This window comes from Drosophila grimshawi, unplaced genomic scaffold (genome assembly GCF_018153295.1).
Source record: "Drosophila grimshawi isolate 15287-2541.00 unplaced genomic scaffold, ASM1815329v1 contig_311, whole genome shotgun sequence".
Taxonomy (NCBI): Eukaryota; Metazoa; Arthropoda; class Insecta; order Diptera; family Drosophilidae; genus Drosophila; species Drosophila grimshawi.
Window position 1 is genome coordinate 7,868,786 of NW_025063098.1, and position 22,686 is coordinate 7,891,471.

At 42.2% G+C, this 22,686-nt stretch overlaps 2 protein-coding genes across 6 annotated transcripts in view; one reads left to right on the plus strand and one right to left on the minus strand.

Moving 5' to 3' along the window:
• Positions 1 to 3,662, plus strand: LOC6564169 (solute carrier family 23 member 1). Its single transcript, XM_001990008.2, has 6 exons — positions 1 to 145; positions 1,035 to 1,170; positions 1,239 to 1,761; positions 1,822 to 2,338; positions 2,915 to 3,284; positions 3,340 to 3,662. The coding sequence occupies exons 1-6, from the start codon at positions 104 to 106 to the stop codon at positions 3,519 to 3,521; spliced, it is 1,770 nt and encodes a 589-aa protein (XP_001990044.2). The 5' UTR covers positions 1 to 103; the 3' UTR covers positions 3,522 to 3,662.
• Positions 3,653 to 22,686, minus strand: part of LOC6564167 (serine/threonine-protein kinase par-1) — a 26,916-nt gene continuing 7,882 nt past the window's right edge. Inside the window, exons 5-16 of one of the 5 annotated variants that reach the window (XM_043214987.1) lie at positions 21,116 to 21,710; positions 19,565 to 20,737; positions 17,464 to 18,120; positions 15,945 to 16,317; positions 15,615 to 15,878; positions 15,439 to 15,549; positions 15,187 to 15,310; positions 14,829 to 14,971; positions 14,563 to 14,619; positions 13,984 to 14,105; positions 5,682 to 9,741; positions 3,653 to 4,746 (exon numbers count right to left, since the gene is read on the minus strand). In XM_043214987.1, the coding sequence (XP_043070922.1) occupies positions 4,692 to 4,746; positions 5,682 to 9,741; positions 13,984 to 14,105; positions 14,563 to 14,619; positions 14,829 to 14,971; positions 15,187 to 15,310; positions 15,439 to 15,549; positions 15,615 to 15,878; positions 15,945 to 16,317; positions 17,464 to 18,120; positions 19,565 to 20,737; positions 21,116 to 21,710 (7,734 nt within the window). In that variant the 3' untranslated portion in view covers positions 3,653 to 4,691. Of the gene's footprint in view, positions 4,747 to 5,681; positions 9,742 to 10,662; positions 11,320 to 13,983; positions 14,106 to 14,562; positions 14,620 to 14,828; positions 14,972 to 15,186; positions 15,311 to 15,438; positions 15,550 to 15,614; positions 15,879 to 15,944; positions 16,318 to 17,463; positions 18,121 to 19,564; positions 20,738 to 21,115; positions 21,711 to 22,686 lie in introns of those variants that run through there. The other 4 variants (XM_032737125.1, XM_032737127.1, XM_001990006.3 and 1 more) reach the window with 4 other exon arrangements.

Sequence of the window (22,686 nt, forward strand, 5' to 3'; positions counted from 1 at the left end):
CCGAACTGCGGACTACAACAGTTCACGGCGATTGCAGTAGTGAGGATAACAAAGTGCTTAATTTTAATTCAAATATACAGGGCATAAATAGTTATTCAGCTGAATGATGGAGCTCAGTAATATTGCGATTGGGGACGGTCTGCCTGTGAGTGACTATTAAATACAGATTTCCTTGTTGGTGTTTGCTGTGTAACGATCATTATTATATATATATATATAAAATATATTTATATATATATTGCATGTCTGCATTCATTTCCTTTAAGTGGTTTATGTAAGTGGTAAATTTTCGAAGGGAATCCGCATACTAATTGCACTCAATTGCCATCTCTGCTCTTCTTGATTCTTATCAGATTAATTGTTGGGCGTAATATGCTCAGTTTCTTTTAATTATATATATTGGCAACAGTGTAAGTAATATAAGGATATAGTGGCAGTGAATTAAGGGAAGATACCCAATTATATGATATCGTATGACTGTCTGATCAATCGATAATCACAATTTGTCACATTTTTTCAGTGAACAATTTATGCTGGTGATTTATTCACTCAACTCAACTCGGTCAGGTATTTTTGTCCGTAATTTATGGGCTTAATAATACCGACTGCTTAACGCCCTGAGAACAGTCGGTAAATTCACAAGTTACTAGTCTGCTACTCACGCTCAATTAATCAGTATGCCGACACGATTGGCAACAACGTCGCATTCTGTGGGTGTTGGCGAGCGGCGCGAGAACGGGAAGTTTTTCATGAAAATCAGCGATCTGGCTAATCATATTGGTGTTCAATGCAAATTAATTCAAGTAGAAGTTTTTTTTTGTTATAAGTTTTATAATAATGCATTTTTTTCCCTTCTCGACAAAATGCGGTTGCAAGTGGCAACCTGTGCTTTAGCTCTCAACAATTCGAAATTAACATAAGTCAATAGAAATTTGATTTAATACATATATACTACATTTAATTATAAGTTGGGATTTATCGTTGCATAAATTTGCGGTAACAGCTTAATAAGATTGGCTGGTCATTTGTTGTAGACCGATGCAAACAAGTTGAATGATTTGAACAACAGGGCGACTCCAGTTGGAGATGACCCTCCCACATCGAATCCGGCGGCGCCACATGTTGAGCGATCCAAGCCCCAGCTGCTCTATGCAATCAATGAGAATCCAGGTAAGAAAAAACATCCAATGCCATAACTTTTCCTTGTAGCTGTGTAATCTCTAACTGATCCTTTTCAGAATGGTATCTGAGCATATTTCTGGCGTTCCAACATTATTTGACAATGATTGGGGCGATTGTATCGATACCATTTATATTAACACCGGCGCTGTGTATGTCCGACGAGGACCCGAACCGTGGCATTATCATATCCACAATGATCTTTGTCACCGGCATAGTGACTTACTTTCAGGCGACATGGGGGGTGCGGCTGCCCATAGTTCAGGGCGGTACCATATCATTTCTGGTGCCCACCCTGGCTATCCTTGCCTTGCCCCAATGGAAATGCCCGCCCCAAGAGGAACTGGATGCCATGGAAGATGGCGCGCGCGAAGAGTTGTGGCAGATACGAATGCGTGAGCTGTCTGGAGCAATTGCCGTCTCAGCATCGGTGCAGGTCATCTTGGGCTATACGGGACTGGTTGGCAAGATTTTAAAGTACGTCACGCCGCTGACCATTGTGCCAACAGTTTCCTTGGTCGGTCTAACACTCTTCGAGCATGCCGCGGATACGGCCTCCAAGCACTGGGGCATTGCTGTGGGGTAAGTTTAACAAGCCACATCAAACAACTGATTATCCACTGATTACACATTTTTTCACAGCACCACGGGAATGCTGACACTTTTCTCGCAAATCATGTGCGACGTCTCAATTCCAGTGATTGCCTATAGAAAGGGACACGGTTTGGAGGTGCGTCGATTCCAGCTGTTTCGCCTCTTTCCCGTGCTGCTGACCATCATGATTATGTGGGGCCTTTGCGGCATTCTAACAGCAACCGATGTGTTCCCCCCATCGCATCCATCACGCACAGATGTCCGTCTGAATGTGTTAACCAGTGCCAAGTGGTTCTACGTGCCATATCCCGGCCAGTTTGGATGGCCGTCAGTAACGTTGTCCGGTGTGCTGGGCATGCTGGCCGGCGTGCTCGCCTGCACGGTCGAATCCTTAAGCTATTATCCGACAGTCTCGCAAATGTCCGGCGCCCAGTCACCGCCGCTGCATGCCATTAATCGTGGCATCGGTACTGAGGGCTTGGGCACGGTTCTCGCTGGGCTCTGGGGTGCTGGCAATGGCACAAATACCTTTGGCGAGAACGTGGGCGCCATAGGTGTGACCAAGGTGAGTACGAAAACTAAACTGGCTGATTGAACTATGCAGCAATGACAATAAAATATTGCTGTCGGCAAAATTATCCGCTTCATTTGGAGCCCACAAATGACAAAAATTAATTAAGCAACTTTTTATTCTTATTTTTCACCTTTTTAATACCCTTATAGAGGGTATTATAATTTGTTTAAAACGTACAAAAACATAATAATAAGTCGAACACTGGTCTAATATTTAAATGTCAGCAAATTAACTCCGGTCAACAAGGGTTTGCCATCTTCAATTTCAATCGTTTTTTCTCGTTGTGAAATATTAAGTTATTCATTTTAATCAGCGGGAATCAGAAAATACAAATTACAATATTGAATAACAAGCTGCAAATTCACATTATGAATCTAAAATGTTTTTAGGAGTTACTGTGTTCATTTTCTTTACATCTAAGAAGCACTCGAATAAAAGTTTTTCTCTAGTAAGTCATAAAGAAATGCTGCACAATATTATCGATTTATTTATTTTCCAATTTCGGTTGCAGTCTTACCCTACGGATTATGAATTTTGTATAATCATATTATTTTATTTCAACTACAGATCGGTTCGCGCCGCGTGATTCAATGGGCGGCTTTTATAATGGTGCTACAGGGCGTTATTGGAAAATTTGGTGCCATATTTATTCTCATCCCTGATTCGGTGGTCGGGGGCATTTTCTGTGTGATGTTTGGCATGATCATAGCATTCGGCCTCTCTACACTGCAGTATGTGGATCTGCGTTCCGCAAGAAATTTATATATACTCGGCCTGTCGATATTCTTCCCCATGGTTCTGTGCCCGTGGATGCAACAGAATCCGGGTGCCATTAATACGGGCAATGAAACCGTTGACTCAACATTATCGGTGCTTCTGGGTACAACTATATTGGTGGGTGGATTGCTTGGCTGCTTTCTGGATAACATAATTCCTGGTAAGTTGATCTGAAACTAAATTGGCCAGATCCTCACTAATAGTGTAATCAACAGGCACCGCCGCAGAACGTGGACTTACTGAGTGGGCCAATGAGATGCCGCTGGGCGATGACAATATAAACGATGGCACTGCCACTGATTATGACTTCCCATATGGCATGGATGCCATAAGAAGATGGAAGTGGACCTATTACGTTCCATTTTTGCCCACCTACAAGTTAAAGAAAGAAAACTGAGTGATTGTTTCCTCATAGAATTCCATAGAGCAAGTCGTACAACTATTTTTGTTTCTTTGTTAGTTTTCCAACTTTTTGGCTGTATGTACAAAATTAGAAAGCATAGATTAAATAAAAGAATTTGCTACTTTAGAGATTGTATTTGTAATTGGTGTTTATTGATTTTTAAAAAATGTTTTGTATTCTCATGCTTTATTACATTTTCAAACTTGAAATATTCTACCCACTAGATTTTAAATTCGCTTATTGTTTTCGCTACATTCGAATCTTTCGCTCACGTTATTCCTACACGTACATATCTTCTATTATTTTGCAATAACATCAATAGTCCTAGTTAACGAAAGAAAGCTTCATTATCATCGCAACACTCTTAAAATCTCAAATAATCATTCAGTTCTGTATTTGCAAAAAAAATTGTAGTTAAAATTATTGATAAAATTTTAACGCATTTTTTTGGCGCGAGGCTCTTAAAAATAGCATATAAAATATTTCTGAAACATCTGTTAAAAAACTAACTTTTCTCAACTATCTGTTTATGTTACTTTCCCCTGCTTACGAATTAAATCAACTTTATATCTAGGGCTAAATCTAAAAACGCCGAAGGAACCAAGGCACAATCATTTGAAAATCGTATATGGCAATAATAGTCGGCTTTTTAAGGTCGCCATTGGATTTTTAAACCAATACCATTATGCATTATTGAACTACGGTTTATTTTTTATACTTGTTTTGTTTTTGATTTTTTCTTTCTTTTCTGAAACATCGCTAAGTACAATATGTGTCTGATTTAGTTACTGGGACAACTAGAAGCAGAGCTGCAAGGCAGCCTGCACTAAATTTTAACTTTGGCTATATAAAAAAATATCAAAAATTAGTTAGGCCTAAAATGGGTGCACTCAAAGTGGGCTTCATTCTATAATTTGGTTGTGTCTAAAATTTGGCAGCATTAAGTACTACAATCGCCTAGAACCTATGCTGATTATGATGGGGTGTTTGTGCGGGTTGCAACAGCTTCTTGATGCCGCCACTGCTGGCACGCGAGGATGAAGCCGAGGCCGACGAGGAGGCAGTTGTGTTTGGCGGCGTCTTCCCAGTAGCCGCGGCATGGTCCGCCTTTTTTCGCTTGGAGTAGTAGCAGAAGATGCAGAAACCATTCTGCGGTGTGGAACATCAAATGTTTGTCGGACTGCGCGTTGCCGACGAGGTACGATAACGCGATCCAGAGCTAAAGCAAATCAAGAAAAATTAAAGATTAAATCATGATTTTTATAAAGACATAATTTAAACCATTAACAAAACAAACATAAATCGCTTATGTAAAGTGTTCTTTCGTGGTGTTGCTAAGTGAAAGACTTGAATTTTGTAAGTTGAAAGTTAATGTTAATTAAGGGAGACTGGTTTGATAGACAGGAAGTTACGTGCAGGGAGTTGGTCTGGTTGAAATCGTCTGGGTGAAGTCTTTTTTGAAAAATGTAATTGATTTTTGAATTAAATATGTTCATGGCACGTAATGTTAAGGTCTTTAAGTCTTAATTACGTTATTTACTAATGTTTTCAATTATGACATTGACATGTTATATAACTATGTTAATGTGGTGATTGTGAGGATAAACCCCAAATTGCAATGTCGTAATTGTATATGGGAAGAATGATGGATATAAAACGTCTTTGGATTAGAGTCCTTATTTGGATCAGTAAAACAGTTGTAATTCGCTTACGAAGTTCATTTATGTGAGTTGTCAAAGTAATGGACCCATCAAGAATCATATCTAAGTATTTAATTGAGTGTTGCATTTGTAATGTGACTGACAAAAATAAAATAATTATGCCAGTGGGTATCTATTTTGATAACCTTTGCGTATTCAAAATGGCTTTAAAGTTCAGCATCGAGTATATTTCTGATTTTTACTGTCTATATGAAACCTGTGCTTTTATTTTATATGATATGAAAGGTACTCGAATAACCTTTCCAAAAAGTACGAATTTGTATTTGTGTAGATTGTTTGTTAGTATTATTTTCCCTCAGGACATAATTAATACAACCTGATGTGAAATAGCTGAAACATGATAATTTTTGTATGATGTGAAAATTATAAAATTACCGTTTAACGATTATCGACCCGCTGGTGCAAGGAGTGTAATTAGTATTAAAGTACTTACCGCGAAACGCTCGAGGTGTAGTCACGTGCCGGGGTGCGTGCCTCACGTCTGTGGTAGCTGCCACCGGCACTGCTGCTGCTTGTGCCGGCGCTGGTTGGCGGCTCCAGCAGTGACATGGTGCGATGATCATATGGTCGAATGGAGCGACGACCCAAAGTCGCATAGCCATCCAAATGACTACTGACGGCAGTGCTATGATGATGACTACTAGCGCTACCCGATGCCAGATGCCCGTTGCCGTTTAGCGTGTAGGAGGAGCGACGCTTGGGATTGTATGTGCTGTAGTAGCTATTGATGCCGCCAACGGCACCATTGCTTGGACTCGAGCTGGAGGAGCTCTTGTAGCGCATGGGCACCGAGCTGTAATCGTGAGTCTCATAGCGCTTAGAGCTTAGGAACGAGGGCGATGTGTTGCGAATGTCATTGAGGCTCTTGCGTGGCTTGCTTGTCGCACCCGCCGACGACGTTGTGGAATAGTCCAACGGCGAGCGATAGACGGGCGGCTTCAGCTCGGTGCCGACGGGACTCAACTTGAGTGGCCTGAAGAACTGCTGTGCAATGTCTGGCGAATGGGCGCGCGTCTCCACCTCGGGGGCATGCAACTTCTGGCTGGAGCGCGCTTTCACAGCGGCCTGCTGCTCCCGATAATAATCGCGCACTGCCGAGGGACCCACAATGCTGCTGGTGCGTCGAGGCTTCTGCTCATTGAAACGACTGTAGAAACTGCGACGCTTGATGCGATCGATGACACTCTCATTGGGATCGGAGCTCTCCGAGCAGCGTGTGGGCGAGGAGAGTTGGGAGGCGCGTGAGAGACGCGACACTGTCGGCGATGGCGTTGCATGCAACATATAGTTATCCTCGGAGCAAATGGACCAATTGTCAAAGTACAACTCCGGCTCCTCGGTGGGCGACATAAACGTCGAAGTTGAAGCGCAGTCGTCCTGATAGCTGCGCGAATCCGACGAATAGTTGGCAATGTTCTCAAACGATGGCGTCAGCAGATTATTCCGATTGATCTCATGCGCCGACGAGGTGCGGTAGCCCGACGTCTGTGAGCTGCAGTTGTTGTTGGTATTGATGGAGTTGTTGTTGGTGGCATTATCCACTGACTGCTGACTCGAGCTGTTGTTTGACGAGGCGCTCTTCACCGCGCCCGGATATGGCGGCAAATTCGAATACAAACCATTGCCATTAGGCAGAGCGGGATTGGTTTTGGCCCCCCGATAGTTGCCACTAGTATTGGTTGTGGTTGTTGTTGCAGTGCTCGCTCCAGTTGCTCCGCTTGTCGCATTGCTCAGATCGAGCATGAGACCCTTCCGCTTCTCCTTGTTGCTTTGCAGCGTCGTCGTCATCGTCGGAGTCGTCGTTGTCGTCGTTGTACTTGCTGCTGTGCTCGCCGATGCTGTTGCTCCCCGATTCTGTATGCAGTCCGGACAGATCGTCTCACAGTTGCAATTAACCTCAGCGGTTACTTTCGTTTTGGCCACCACGTTCTGGTAGATGGGTGATGTGGGCAGCGAGGCATCCGGTTCCTCGCGCACCTGTCGCTCAATGTTGCTGGTGGAACGTGTGCTGCGCACGCGTCTCTGTTCGCTGCTCTCCCGATCGAAGCGTCGCAACAGACCGCCCAGCATTTTGTTAACCGTACCACTTTGTTTGCCACCGCTGCTGTTGCTGCCGCTTGCAGCGTGCAGCTCCTCAACGCTGGCTGATCGCTTGGGACTGACACTCGCTGCGGAGGCGGGCTGTGTGCGTGGCACGGATCGTTCACGCAGCGAGCGTAGCATGCTGTCGAAACGGGATCGCTTATCGACACGCTTATCCTCTGTTGTGGCCGTCGCTTCCACTGGCTCCTGGGTCTTCTTCTTGCGCTGCAGCGTGCCAATTGACTTCTCCGGGGAGCTGCGCTCCTCGGGCGAACCTTGCTTCTGTGTGCAGGCGAGGGCTGTTGAACTTGGGCTGCTTGTCTTCTTCTCTTTGCTCATTGCAGAGTCGCGCAGCCTCTCGAACTTTTGGCCAATGGCATAGAGGAGGCCCTTGCTGGGTTTCTTTTCTGGTGATTTCTCCTTTGATTTAATCACAGGACTCGACTCCTTTGAGCTGTCCGCTGGCGTGGTTGTCGTTGTTGTTGTTGGCGTGGATGGGGTGACGGGTGTGGGAGGCACCAGCTTTGATTTCTTGGAGACTTTGATCAATTTCTTAATTGTCGTTGGTCGCGACTCTGTCGATGACGAGTTGGTGTCCTTATCCGTGACCGTGGCTGTTGTTCCAGTGGGCGTGACCGATAGTGACTTCTCCTCTGAAGTGGACTTGGAGCTTAATGCAGTGGCGGTAGGCAGTGGAGTCTCTGAAATATTGGGTATTGCTGCACCGCTGCGCGTAACCTTTCGGACATCCTTGGGCATAGTCAGCTTGGTGGCCGGATAGCTTTTGGGACGCATCAGACGGCTTTCCCTGGGTGCTCCATCAACAGACGCTTCTATTCCTGCTATAGGTAACTTGCTGGGCAACTTACTGGGCAGTGCCGTAATTGTTGGCTCGGCCAAAGGCAATTCCGCATTGGCCTTAAGACTCAGACTTAGATCCTTCATGGGATAGGATTTGGGGCGTTTCAGTTTAGTCTCCTTCGATGCGGGCACATCAGTGGATTGGATTTCAGGCTGTGGTTGCTGTGTTGCAGTTTCATCCGTTGATTTTTTGGCAATCTTTTTGATTTTTCGCACGAGCGTCGTTGATGTAGTCGTTGTGGTTGCGATTGATTTGCTGGCCTCTATTTCGTTAATTGGCTCCGCGCTCTTCTCCTTGGACTTTGTCTTCTTTAATTTTTTGATGGTGGACGTCTCTTCGGATCTGTCAACTCTGGGAGTTTCAGCAGCTGTCTGCTCGGTCTGGGTACGCACTGCGGATAGAAGCTGCAGCTCTTGTAGTATCTTGTTCGCCAATTCGTGCTTGTCCAGCTCCGTTTCCAGTTCACGGGAACGCGACTGGCTGCGTCGCTTCTCAGGTGGTGGCTGCTGTGGCTCTGTGACAGTGTCGGCGTCAGTAAACTGTTCCATGCTCTTGTTGCGGGCATGCCTGTTCGTTGTTTGGCTGGCCTCCGCCTCGGATTCCACATTGGGCAGGCTGTGCTTGCGATGGCGCAGATCCGTTGACTCTATACGATCGCTGGACTTTTCGCGTATCTCGTGCAGCACACTTTGAGAGTCGCGCTCGCGTGGCTCGTCGAAGAAGTCGGGCCGCAGAAAGCGTGAGATTCGGCGCTGCGAGGAGCGTCCACGCAGGGAGCTGCTGCCATCGGTGACGGTGGCACCACCGGGTGCCTGTGGCGGCGGCGATAGGTAGCCACTCGGTGGACGCCCCAATGCAGCGCTATAACGCTTTTCCGGCACCTCCTTCGTCAGCGTTGTCGTCGCATTGCTGGACTTGCTCAAATATGGCGAATAATATTTGTACTTGTCATTGATGTCACTGGTGTAGCTGCTGCTGCACAACGACGATTTGCCATGCTCATCCCGACAGACGCTGCTGCTGCGACTTTTGGTGGTGGCACTGGCCGCTTCCTGCGTTCCCTGTGGTCCCTGGCTGGGCGCCCTACTCAGACTGCGTCGATAGATGGCCGTGCTGGCCGCTGTCGTCTTGGGCGCATCCGTTAGTGGTTTCGGTTTGCTATCCTCCTCTGGCTGCTCAGGCAGATAGCCACGTCCGCTGCTCTGGCTGCGCTTGTACACCTTGATAGAGGGTGTGGTTGTGCTTGTCGCACCATTTTGGACGCTTAGTGTCCGGGATAATTTGCGCGCCTGTGTGGGCGGGAGCTTGGCTAACAGTTGCTCCTGAAAGCATTTGGGCAGACCAGGTGTGATGCTCGACAGCGTTTCGAGATCCTTTTTGCTCAGCCGCAAACGCGACAAATCCAAATCGGCCAGATCCAATGGCTCCTCACCACTGGCATCTGTGGCATTTGTTGCATTCACTGGTTTTTGGCTATCTTCATTCTCCTCACCGTTGCTGGCCGCTGATCGAGGCTTGCTGCTCGCATTTAAACCCTTTGCGTTGTGGCCTGTGAATGGTAGAGGTAGAGGTAAAGGTGTGGCTAAGTGTTGGGCATCATTGAACCGAGAGACTCTCGGCACGGAGAGTAAGAGTTAAATGCTGTTGGGCATTGGCAATTGGCAAAGCTTACTTACTTGGCTGTATGGCATAAATACAGTTCAAGCATCTTACATTACTCAGTACCTGTACTCCAAGTCAATGTCCGGATGCACCTGTAAACGTTTTGTATGTTTGCAACCAAAAGAACTTTGCACACTGGATCGATCTAGAGTAACATAGCGGGGTTAGCTCGTTAAAGCAATTAGAGTGGAAACAATTAAGAAATAATAATCATATCATATTAACAACATACGAGTACAACAATAACAAATTCGTTCCAATCAACAACAATGATTAGCTCACGTGCAGGAGTACTATATAAAAATAACAATTTTTGGGTTTGTTTTCTGTTTGGGTTTTCATGTATTTCGCAATCAAGTTTCAACGACTTTTGTTTATTTCATTTGCAATTCAGCATATAAAAATGTTTTTTTGTTTTTTGTTTAGTATTAAAATGTATGTATGTTTGTATGTATATAAAAATATTGCTTAGTTGTAATGCTTGAAGCAGCATTTGCGCTGGAGGAATACCCTGCTTGAGTTCGGAATGTGACATGAATATGTATGTAAATGTTATCTATCGCTGATATTTCCTTTTAGTTTCATTTTTTGTTGTTTTTTTTTTTTGTTTTTGAGGAATATCTTAAATCAAACTCAAATTGAGCAAGTAGTAGTAGTACATAAATAATTAAAATTGTTTAAAATTAATTTAAAATCACAAATAGGTGTCAAGTGCTATAACAATCGCCATTTACGAGTCTACACTCATCACTCGCACTTGGCCCGTTGGCAGTCCTTAAATTTCGATTGATTTGCAATTTGTTATCACTTTAACAAAACAAAAATAATAAGTTTATTTGCTTAAAGCTTCGATTAGTGTTTAGTAAACAGCATTTACTACGTTTAATGCAGTATGCCTTTGGGCCGCATACTGAACGTTAAATGTGTGTTGCCTATTCAATGTGTTGCCAAATTTGTTACAGGTGGTGATATTGAAATGAACTATAAAACAAGTATGTAAAATTCAATTTGAAAACATAAACGTTAATTAATATTGATATCAGTTGCGCTGCACCACATAAAACACCAAAAGCTGCTTCCAGCACTTTCTTCCAGCTATCTCTCATTTGTGCATTTCTGTGTGTGTCTTGAAACGTTTTGCTTTATGGCTTCTTGAGGTTTCTTGTGGTTGTGATTGTGGCTGTGGTGGTGGTGCTGATGGTTTTTGCTGTCTTGGGTGGTGGTGGTGTTCGTGTGCCAGTTGCCAGCAGTTTGATAGCTTGCTGGTGACCAATGCTTAATTGCGGCACTGTGGCGACGGCGACCTTTCTTGATGTCGTTGTTGTGGCCGTTGTTGCAACAATGGCGGGTTGCAGTTGCGTATTGGTTTTCGTATTGGTGGTAGTATTGATGGTGGTATTGAGCGGACTGTTGTTAATGGTTATAACATGCTTTGTGGGCGTGGTAGTAGTTAAAGATAAACCAACTGTAAACGAAATAAGCACAAAATGTGTAAAACGGCCAACAATTGCAATTTGCAAATAAACAATTCTTGATGAATTTTTGTTAACTAACTAATAAATAACGTAAGATTCAATAAGGCAAAGTTAGCGGCACCTACATAAGATAAGTAAGTAATTATGAGTATGAAAATTCTAGTGCGTTGGGGTGTTAAACAAAAACAATACAAAAAAAATTAAAATAAAATAATAATAATAAAAATAAAGAGCAGCTCAAGGTTTGTGTTTATTTTTTTTTTTTGTTTGTTGCTGATGATAAAGAAAATGTGTTTGCGCTTTAGAGAATGACAACAATTAGTAGCTGAACATTTTTGTACATTATCGTATTCAAAGTTTTGGACATTTTTTGTTTTAGTTCTTCTTAAGTTTGCTACAATTATTCAGAACGGCGTTTTCTGTTTATTGATGGAAAAAAATTCATAGCTTGTTTTTTTACATTATTTAAATTGCCATAAGCAGGTTGGTATTAAATTAAACAATTTTCCTTGTTGATTAAAAATAGCCCAGAACTCAGAAACTTGTTTTTGGTTTTGATATTGATTTGAATTTTGATTATCATTTGGTGTTTGGTGTTTGTGCCAAAGTTAGTTATTGTTGTTTTTGCGGTTGTGGTTGTGGTGGTTGATAGATCAGCTTAAACACAGCATTAAACAGCGTGGACAAAATTAACTACATCGATAAGCTTCAAATGCATGTGTGGCTTGTGTGTAAATGTAGGTGTGTGTGTGTGTGCTTAGTGGTGTTATAAAAAATTAATTTCTTGTACAACACAAATTTGGTTTAATTATTAAACTTAAAACATGAACAATAACTTTGGAACTTAAACAACTTGCTTGGTTAGCGCTTTTCTAATTGTTTTTTTTTTTTTGGTTTTTTCAATGATTGTTTTTTTTTTTTTGTTGTTTGTAGTAATAAAAAATGAATAGATATATAATTAAAACTAAAACAAATTTAAGGTAGCGGGGCCATTTGCAAACTGTACAACAATAATTAATATAATATTATGTATGTATATGTAGATATTTATTTAACAAAATTCTTTTGGTTGTCAAACAATTTGTAAATCGAAATAAAATAGCCATGGTTTGTTTTTCTTTTGTTTATGTTTTTGTTTCGTTTGTTTTTAGATTATTCAAAACAAAAGTGGTTCGCTTTATTGTCATCAAAATTGTTCTCACTGTAAAATGTAATAAAATTATTTATGGGTTAAATTTGTTCATTTAGCCGCCTCGGGTTTATTGCATTGTTATTAAGATTAAGTACATTTTCATCCTTGCTTGTTGTCCACAATATCATTTTTAACAATTTTTAATAACATACGAGGGAACGTAAATTAATTGAAATTTCATGTGTTGCCAAATTCAGTTGTTCCAAATCATTTTTTTGTGGCTGTCGTTCATATAAATATATATATATATATAAATATATTTATACATATATTTATATGCACATACTTATTGTTTGCTGAGCATTTTGTTGTATTGACCAAGCAAAAAGTTCTATATAAATAACTATATAATTGCGCAGATATTCAAAACTTTGAATACGATTTGATATTTCTTTAGACTTTTGACATTTTTTCTATCATCATCATCATCATTATCGTCATTGCAATATTGCATAACATTTTAATACTAAATAAAATAAAAACCTTGTTAAGCAAATTATGAAAAAAATCAAATTAAATTAAATAAAAATAAATAGATATAAATAAATAAATAATAAACTGTGCAAAACATTACGAAGAGAACAATTAGAGGCACATTTAACTGAGTCGGTTGGGTTCGTTGGGCTACGAGAGCTAGAAAATGTCTCTATGTAAGAGGTAAAGAGCAAATAATATATATGTAGATACATTTTTATGTATGTATGTATGTAAATTGTAAAGCGGCAGCAGCATTTAAGGTTAATAACAAAAGTTGTTGTGCTCTAGGGGACAGGTAGCAATAGATCAATAGATAGATAAGTATATAATAGATAGAAAGATAGATAGATAGATAGATATATAGAGTACTATTTTTGATAGATAGTTCACATCTTATTGAGAAGGATATGCTATTATAGACTTGTGCACGCACACAAAATTTAAATTCAAATAAAAATAATAATAAATCCAAAATAGAACAGAAAAGGATTTGTCAAAGTAAGTATTAATTGGCATTTTCATTTGATAATTACAGTAGACACTTAATTAATTGCTTATTTTTGTTGATTTATGTTTGTTTGTTTTGTTTTTTTTTTTTTGTTTGTTTGTTTTTTTAGGGGGTGTTTCAGGCTGCACAAACTTGTTAAGACTAAATAAGTAGATATATAGTAGTAGTGGGTATTCACTTGATTTGTTTTGTTTCTGTTTTTGATATTTGTATTTGTATTTTTTTTGTTTTTGTTTCTGTTTTGTTTTGTTTTTAGCATACATCAACAAACTACTAGAAGTGTGTATACAAGTATATATTGAAATTGAATTGAGTTTTCTTATTTACGTAGCATACTTTAGCAGCTGTTATTTAGTTTTACGTTGTGTGTGTTCTCGAGAATTGCAGTTGCTTCGCTGCGCCTCGTTTCGCTTGATATCTGTTGCCTGTTGTCTGCCTACTGATCTAAATATTTACTCTTTAATCTGTGATATTCACCTCTTGGCAGCGTGGCGCCCGTGCGCGAGAACATCGACTCCATATCGCTGCCCAGATCCCGGGACATGCTGTGACGCCAGGGCGCACCAAGACCGCTGCTATTGCTCGCGCTGTTCAGGCGACTGTCGCACATCGAGAGAGAGAGAAAGAGAATACCAAAAATAATTTATTATACATCGATATTTTTGCAGTTGAATGTTGTACTGAACATATCTGAGATGGCGTTTGAATGTGCTATGTGCTGTGTCGGTCAACGTTTAGCTAAAGGACTTTCACATTGGGCCAACTTACAGGCAACATTTGGTACCAGGCCACTCAATCAGCCAATGGCGTAAGCGGTTCGCAATGTTAAAGCCCCTTAGCAATCGTTGACTGCACCTAAGGAAACACAGGGGGATGAAATAGCAGAGCAGAGAATGTAAGCATAGCGAAAGCTTCGATTAGAATTATTGCAGTAGTTAGATTTTGTTAATGATGATTTACAATAGTTGTTGTTGAAGTTGAATCTGTGCTGCTTTACTATATATTATGTATACATATAGATAGATAAATATACATGTTTACTCTTTGTATACTTACACTTGCTTCTTTTCTACCGTTTGAGTATAGCTATAGCTGACTTGCGACCTATGCTCACTATTTGGTTAGTCAGTTAAGCAGTTTATCAAGTTAATGCAGTTATTATTTAAGGAAAGCAGCATGTAAGAGATTTATAACAAAATGATGGAAATTTGTTAGCCAACTTTTATACGTATGAGTATTTGATTAATTATGTACATGAATGTAATGAAATTGCTTATTTACTATCAACATATTTGCTTCGGACTAAGCCGGCAATCACTCACCTGCCGAAGGGACTGCTCTGACCCCAGAATGGCCGGTGACCTTGTGCCTGCCTCGAAATATCCGTTAGCAGACGACTAGAATGACTGGGAAAGCCGGCTGTCAGTTCACTGTTTACGTTCATCCGATTCGTAAGCGCACGCACCTGAAAATGGAAAATTCAATATGGTAATAAATACACTGAGAAGAGAGCATTATGCATATGGTATTATAATAATTGAATATTAAAAGAGATCCCACATTTTAAAGATTTGTTTTCAGTCAAAAAATAATTATTATTATGTGGGCAAATGTAAAAATTAATTAAATAATCAATTGTGATCTTTATATATTAACTTAATTCACAGGATTTCAACTTACGCGTTGCAGTAAAGTTGAAAATAGGTTCTCCGCAGTAAGTATCTCAAAGCCATCATCGTCATCCTCCTCGCCAGAGCTCTGCGAGTCGTTATCCTGGCTAATTTTCTTGACAGGCCTCGAACTTCTGCGAATAGTTAACGGCAACAGCAACAAGAAGCACAAGAACAAACACAAAGTGGAAATTGAGTTAAATATTCATATAGGAAACTGGACCGTGGCTGCGAATGGCAATTGGAATGGGCGTATGCAAACCTAAGTCTGTGCGGAGTGAATAGCGACTCATCGTCGCCGCCATCACGCGTAGCTGTGCGCATCGTTTGGAATGGCGAACCCTCATCGAACCCGGTCTCGCTGAGCAGTGAACTGCGAAATGAAAGTTTGAACATTCAATATGAAAATTGCGTAAGTTTTGCATGAGCGAACTTTACCCAATGCGATGCGATGGACGTAGTCGGCTGAATGTTGAGCGACTGGAAGCAGTTGTGTGACTTGACTCGGATGGCTCAATGCTGCGCTCACGCGGCGTTATGAAGCCGCCACCCTCCACGGCAATCGGTATGATAAATTCGCGTGGACTCTTCTTAATCGGTTGCGAGATGCCCGGGCCGCCAGCAATCGTTGATTGCGATTGCATGGTGGTTGTTGATTCTGTCTCGGAATCAGCAGTGGATTGACGTGACAGCGAACCGGAACTGCAAAAGTCATTAAAATTAGAATCGACATCCATCATTTAAATATGCCGCCAGCGACAAACTCACCGTGTGGTCGTGGAGTTGGAGTTAGTGCGTCCATATGCTTGTTGCGTTGGCGGCCGCTGTATTGTGATGATGTGCTCTTTGGGCTCCAGACTGGTGGCTCGCGCCTGCAGCGTCGTCTTAATGGGGCTGTACGGCAAGGGACCTTCGCGTGGTGGTGCACTGCGCAAATCGGCCACAGGATGCTGCATCTCGGTGCTGAAGCGCATCGCCGGCTGCGGCGGCTGCTCCGCAATGCGTGGTTTAATGTCCAGCTGCACCTCGGATTTGGCATTGATTTTGCGACGCGGCAACGTCGCTGACTTCAGTGTTATCGATGCAGTCGACGTTTTAACTGCACCGCCTGCAGCTCCTCCAGCATCGCCGCCCGGTGAAGCTGTGTAATAGATTTTTAAACATTTAGTAAGTTGGTTTTGTTTATTGTCGCTCATATGTTGTAAGACAAACAATTAAGCAATAAGCATTGTAAATGTCAACTTGCGGTTTGGTTGCTGGCTGGCTTGAAAGTAGTATTTTGAGGGCCAAACAGTCTGGACTTGGGAGTGTGTGATATATGTATATATGCATGGATATGTGTGTCTGAGTGTGTGTGTGAGTGTGAGTGTGAGTGAGAGAGTGTGCGTTTAGGAAGGTTATAGTGCAGCGACAGCGACTAGCAGTTGCAGCGGCGACTAAGGCGACTACAGATACGAATAAATATATGTATGTACATGTAACTAACAAAAACAACGAGCACAGCAACAGCAGCAACAAAGACAACAACAACGAAATTGCAACAACAGTAGTAAACAGCAAAGATAAGTAGCTATGGTTTCAGTTCAGTTTCAGTTTCAGTTTCAGTTTTGGTTTGTTGTGGATTCCATTTATGGGAGGCGAAAGGAAAGTTGAGTGAATGTACAACCAGTACAAAGAACATATTTGGTGATGGTGAGTGAAACAGCAACAGAGAAACAGAGACTACAACAAAAAAGGAGCACACACAAATCGCTGGATTAGGGATGCCATGATGCTGACTAGGCTAACTTCATTCTGGCCAAGAGATCACCATTGACCATGGATACAGTATGTCAAGAGAGTGTTTGAACAAAGCAGACAAATTCTTATTTTGCAAAGAAAATTTATTTTCTTTCCTTTTTTTTTTTAAAGAAATACTCGATAATGTTTACCGCAGTAAAAGCTAATCATTTCTAAAGGGATCAGTATCATGTACAGTGGTAGTCAAAGCAACTTCTGGATACCTTAATTAAAAGGATATTTAAATGAATAGATTTTGTTATTATTTGTTTCGAACTAGATCAAAGAACCCTAAAGAAGAAATGTAAATCGATAAGAAGATAATTTGTTTTGCAAAAGAAATTGTGTCCTTTGCCACAACACTTGTTTGACATACTACATAGAAAAAGTTCAGTTCTAACCAGCACCATGGCAACAGCTAAGGAACGGAACGAAACGGAGCAGGCAGGCAGGCAGGTGGGGCAGTTGGGCGTCGCGTGGCACTGTGGAGCCGCTGCCCAGGACTTACATTTCAGCCACATAGCCGCAGGCAAGGCAGATGTATTATTGAGAGTGTCTTGAGCTTGATTATGAAATGGTCTCGTGCGCGAGCTGACATTGTAATTGATAATAGGCATCGTGTTGTTGCTGTTGTTGTTGTTGTTGTTGCTGTTGTTGTGGTTGCTGCTGGCTTGGACGTGGGCATGGCTGGGGGCGTACAGCGGCGAGGGCGGCGGCGTAAACAACGCATTGCTGAATGAACGTGGCTGCTGCTGCGCTAACTCCTGGCATTTTTGCTGATACTGCTGCTGCAGCTGCCGGAACGGACTGCAGCTGGGTTGGAATATGCTCGCAGTGCTGTAAGCGGCCTGCGGCTGCCAAATGACCGCTCGTGCCTGCTGCTGTTGCTGTTGCATTGTTGGTCTTGTGGGTCCCGGTAAGCCGGCCGCAAAGAGACGCTGCTGTATCGTTTGCTTGGCGGCTGCCAATGCAGTGATTGGACTACTGCTGTTGCTGTTGCTGCTGTTGTTGTTGTTGTTATTGTTGTTCATGTTGCCAATGAAATTATTGTTGCTTTCAGTGCGCATCGGTGCAAAGACACCGCCCCCAACCCCGCCGGCGCCAGCGCCAGCGCCGCTGCCAAAGCCATTGCCGATGCCAAATAATGGTGTTGGCCTGCGTATCACTAAAATTAAGATGATGATTCAATGAATATGATGAGAATGGATGGGTGTGTTTGTGTAAGTGTTGATGTTGATGTGCTTTGAGCGGATGGTCAAAACAACCAAAACAGCGCGAGAGAAAGTCAGAGAGAGAGAGAGAGAGAGAGACTGAGTGGGACAGGTGAATATCTGAGACAATGAAGAGTATAGAAAAATGAGTGTGGGTGGCATATGCTCTGTTTACTTTTGGGAACTATGATGACCAAGCGAATTGCATTTGGAATCGATACAAATGCTGATTATAATTAAATCCATGCAGCACTCCGCTGGCAAAACGTTTTACAAACACATCGAAAGTGGTGGGAAATAGTTATGTAAATATAGTATGTGGAAATACAAGACGCATAAACTTAAAGCAATGCACAAGTCTCAAACAGTTTGGCAGATAAGAACGGATTCATTATACTATTTAACAATCTAAATTGTACCATTTTTTGTACTATATTATTGATAGTTTGCTGATTTAAACGCTACTCTTCAAGTTGGTTGAAAAAAGAGAACACCAAATGTAAAGAAAATGTAATCTAATAAGTATTGCATATGACTTGATCTAATCGATGTTCAGCTTTTTTTACATACCTAACCAACTTAATAAATACGTCGTTAACCAGCTTTGATAAGTGCAATTAATCTATATAAAGCTCATTTTCAAATACCTAATGCATAAGTCTTATACCGATTTTGAAAATGTAAAATGTGTGGAAAATTGTTGGGATTAATTTTTTGCGTTTTAAATCGGATTTTTTGAACCCGCTCATGCAAAATAAGTTTTTAATCTATTTTGGAAATTATATAATATTTATGTCCAATAAACATGTAGAGTGCACAAATTTTATTTTTATTAATTGAGAGCTTATAAAAATTACGTGAAAATGCTATTTTCAATACGTTTTATTTACTTTTAAAAACCTATTAAAAAAGCTGCATGATTTCCATAAATTTTGCAAAATAATCAAGGCCAGTTTTAGAACGTTTTACATCGATTATGCAAAGTAATTAAATGCAACCATTTTTTGGCCTTCGGCTATGTAAATATTCAACAAATTATTAAATTATTATTATACCAAAAATACGTGAATATAATTTCATTGTTAGTTGTTCAACCCACGAAAATTTAGTCTAAATATTTAGTGTTAAATATTTAAAGTCATTAAAAACAGATTTGCATTAACTAAACATATTCTAAACAACAATTTTTGTGAAAAATCTTTTTAGGATTTCGCTTAACTGCCTAGCCGCTCGACTTGTGTCAGATGCTAGTGATGCTATTGGTAATGTAGTGCTTGGTAATGTTTATATAGAGTAGAAGTGCTGGTAGTCAACTCGAAAGCGCTGCGGGGCTTAGCTTGATTTATCATTCATCCAATAATATTAAGTCGAATAGCATTCGTTGCATTCGCCACTTACCCGGCTGTATGGCATTTCCGATAATGGCGCGCGCATTCTTCAACTTACGCTCGCGCTCCTCCGGCGTTGGCTCACTGACGCCAATCGTCTCGGTTTGGGCGCACAGCTGGTCCAGCTCTTTGCTGGACTCGTTCTGCGCCTGCCGCAGCAGCGCAATTGAGTTCTCCATGGAGCGACGCGCCTCGTCCAGTGATATGGAGGCTACTGAATTCTTGGAATCGCTGCCCTCCAAGTTGCCAGACGCAGCCACCGGTGAGGGTGATGCTGGTGGCGTGTTTAGGGCCTCTTGGGCCTCAGCCTCTTGTGCAGCGGCTGCTGCGGCGGCCACCTGCTCCTGGGCGCGACGCTCGCCCGGCGTCGGTCCGCTCACGGGTGTCGGATTCGTTGCCTTGCGCTCGTATTCCTTTTTAAAGCTGCCCACACTGACGCCGGGTATGCTGAGCTTCTTCGGCTTCTCCGGAGCGGCGGCAGCCGCTGTTACTGGCGGCGGTGGTTGAAACTTTTCCGCGGTTTCCAGGATGCGTGACTTGCGACGCTCGGCATTGAATTTGTTCAGCGTGGACTCGTCCTGCAGGCTACACTTGCGAATGAAGGGCGGTGGCTGCTGCGCGACTGCAGTTGTATTGCTGCTGGGCGTGGTCGCGACCGCCTTGTTCGTGGTGCTCTCATTGATGGCGTTCACCAGATCGGCGGTCTTGTGTTTGTTCACAAACTTTTTGATCACTTTGGTGGCATCCTTCTCTTCGGGCGTTTCCGCCACAGCGTCCAGTTTGGCGCGTGTCGCTTGACGGGGCACTGAAGTGACGGGTGGTGTGGTTGACGCAACAGGTTCGCCAATGAGTTGCTCGCAAAGATTGCCCACTTGTTGCATATCCTGTGGCGAATAAGATGACGATGCTGGCGACTCCTCAGCAGAGAGAACGCTCTCAGTTTCCATTGCCTGGGGCGCAGTCAATGATGATGGTACTGATGGTGCTGTGGTTGTTGGCACTGTGGCTTCGCCGCTAATGACAAATGATGCATTGTTTGCCGGTTTCTCCTTCTTTTTGGCCGTGGTGCCGGCGGCATTCTCCGTGGACACAGTCGGCTGCAGTTTGCGCTTCGTCTGCACGGGACTCTGGGCGGGCGTTATGGTGCGTGTGGGTGATGGCATCAGTGCAGCCTCTCCGCCAGCTAGGAATGCGTCACAGCGAGAGTGCGAGAACGAGAGGGAAACAGAGAGAGAGAGAGAGAGAGAAAGGGAGGCGTGGTTTTTAATGAGCGTGGTTAAATGGATTTTGGTATCAAGTTTAGTTTAGTGCACTTGAGTGTGATCCATATCGATCGTTAGATGGGTCGAGGAGGGGTCGGAACAGGTAGACCGCATGATCAACAGCAGTTAGTTAGTGGGCATGATGAGGGCAGGGCACATTGTTGTGTGTATGCCAAGTTAGTTCACAGCACTTTACAATAAACAATATATACAGAAATAGATTGTGCGCTTAGGAACTCTCGGGGTCTGATGGTCTTTACAAGCATGATGTTTTTGTCGATAGTCGGCAAACAACTCACCAGCAACCATGTCCAGAATGCGACGCTCTGCCTCCGTGTTGGGCGCACCCATATCACGTATGGAGCCCACTGAATGCGAGCGTTGAACACGCTCATTGGCCGCTGCTGCTGCTGCGGCACCTTCTGCCGATGGCACCACTAGCTGATCCGCTGTGATGGCAACCGGCGTCAGCGAGAGGAGGACATCGAGGCGCACTGGTGTCTGATTGGCCAAATCCTCGGCCAAATCCAGACAGGAGACATTATCATTCTCGTTGACCCACCAATGCGAACAGATCTGCTCGATGGTGGCTCGCTTCCGCGGACACACCGTCAGCATGTCCCGAATGAGGGTGGAGGCACGCGACGGCTTGCGCGGCTCATAGTAGTCGCCCTGACTGATCTGTTTGACAAGTCTTTTAAAGTTGGAGCCATCGAAGGGCATGGAACCGTAGACTAGAGTATAGAGCAGAACGCCCAGTGACCAGCAGTCCACCTCGGGTCCCTGGTACGGTGTACCCTCCACAATCTCCGGCGAGGCATACAACGGTGATCCGCAGAAGGTGCCAAGCAGGCGCTGATCATCGAACACATTCGACAAACCAAAGTCGGCAATCTGTGAAATCGAAATGGAAATAGAAACTTGGGTAAATTCTCACTTCGTTATTAAAAATAACAATTATTACATTTAGACAGGTCCTGAATATGTTTTGTAAATAACAGTAAGCTTGCTAAACTCGGAAGTGCCAGAACTAAGTTCTCAAATATATTCTTGTATCACTAGTACAGGATTTTTATTATGCTTCGAAAAGTTTCTGGAAAAGAGCGGATTCGGACAATTTAAATATCTGCAAATAAATTCCGATCTGGTCTAATCTTCAGGTTGCCTAAAGCAGAAGTTATTTCTTGTTTTTATTACTGTTTGTAGATAAGACTGCACGGCTTGCGAAATCATATTCAGATTCGAGTAAACTCAGAAAAACATCCCTAATATTTTGAAAATTATTATGAGGTATTTTTCTAAAACGATTTTGATTAAATTTAAAAACAAGATGTCTAATTTCCAGTTTTTTTTTAATATGAATGCTTACACATTAGTATGTTAAGATATCACATATAAGTCTAGGATTCTCGATAGTTTATAAAATCATATAATTCAGTTAAAAAACTAGCAATTTTATGGCGATTTTAAGTGCTTCTCAGATAGACAACAGCTAAACTGTAACATAGAGTCGAGAGACAATTTTATTACTTATTTATGAATTTCAGAAAGTAGCTTTTCTAATAATAAGTTTAATGACAACTAATTTGTAATGTCACAGTAAAAAATCGTCTTAGAGTTTTCAATTCTACTGTATAGAAAACATTTTTTTCTCGTATTAAAAATTATATCTTTGAACCAAAACATTGTTCTAGTGTTATTTTTGTGTGCATTGTAATTCAGGATTTTAAAGGTTGAGAGCACTTCAAAAAATCAACACAAACTAAATCAAATACACTGTTGATATCAATAAATACATCTATAATTTTGTATACTATATGTGGCCAGATATGTTTCCTTCCATCTTTGAATGTCAAGTGTGATTTGTGTG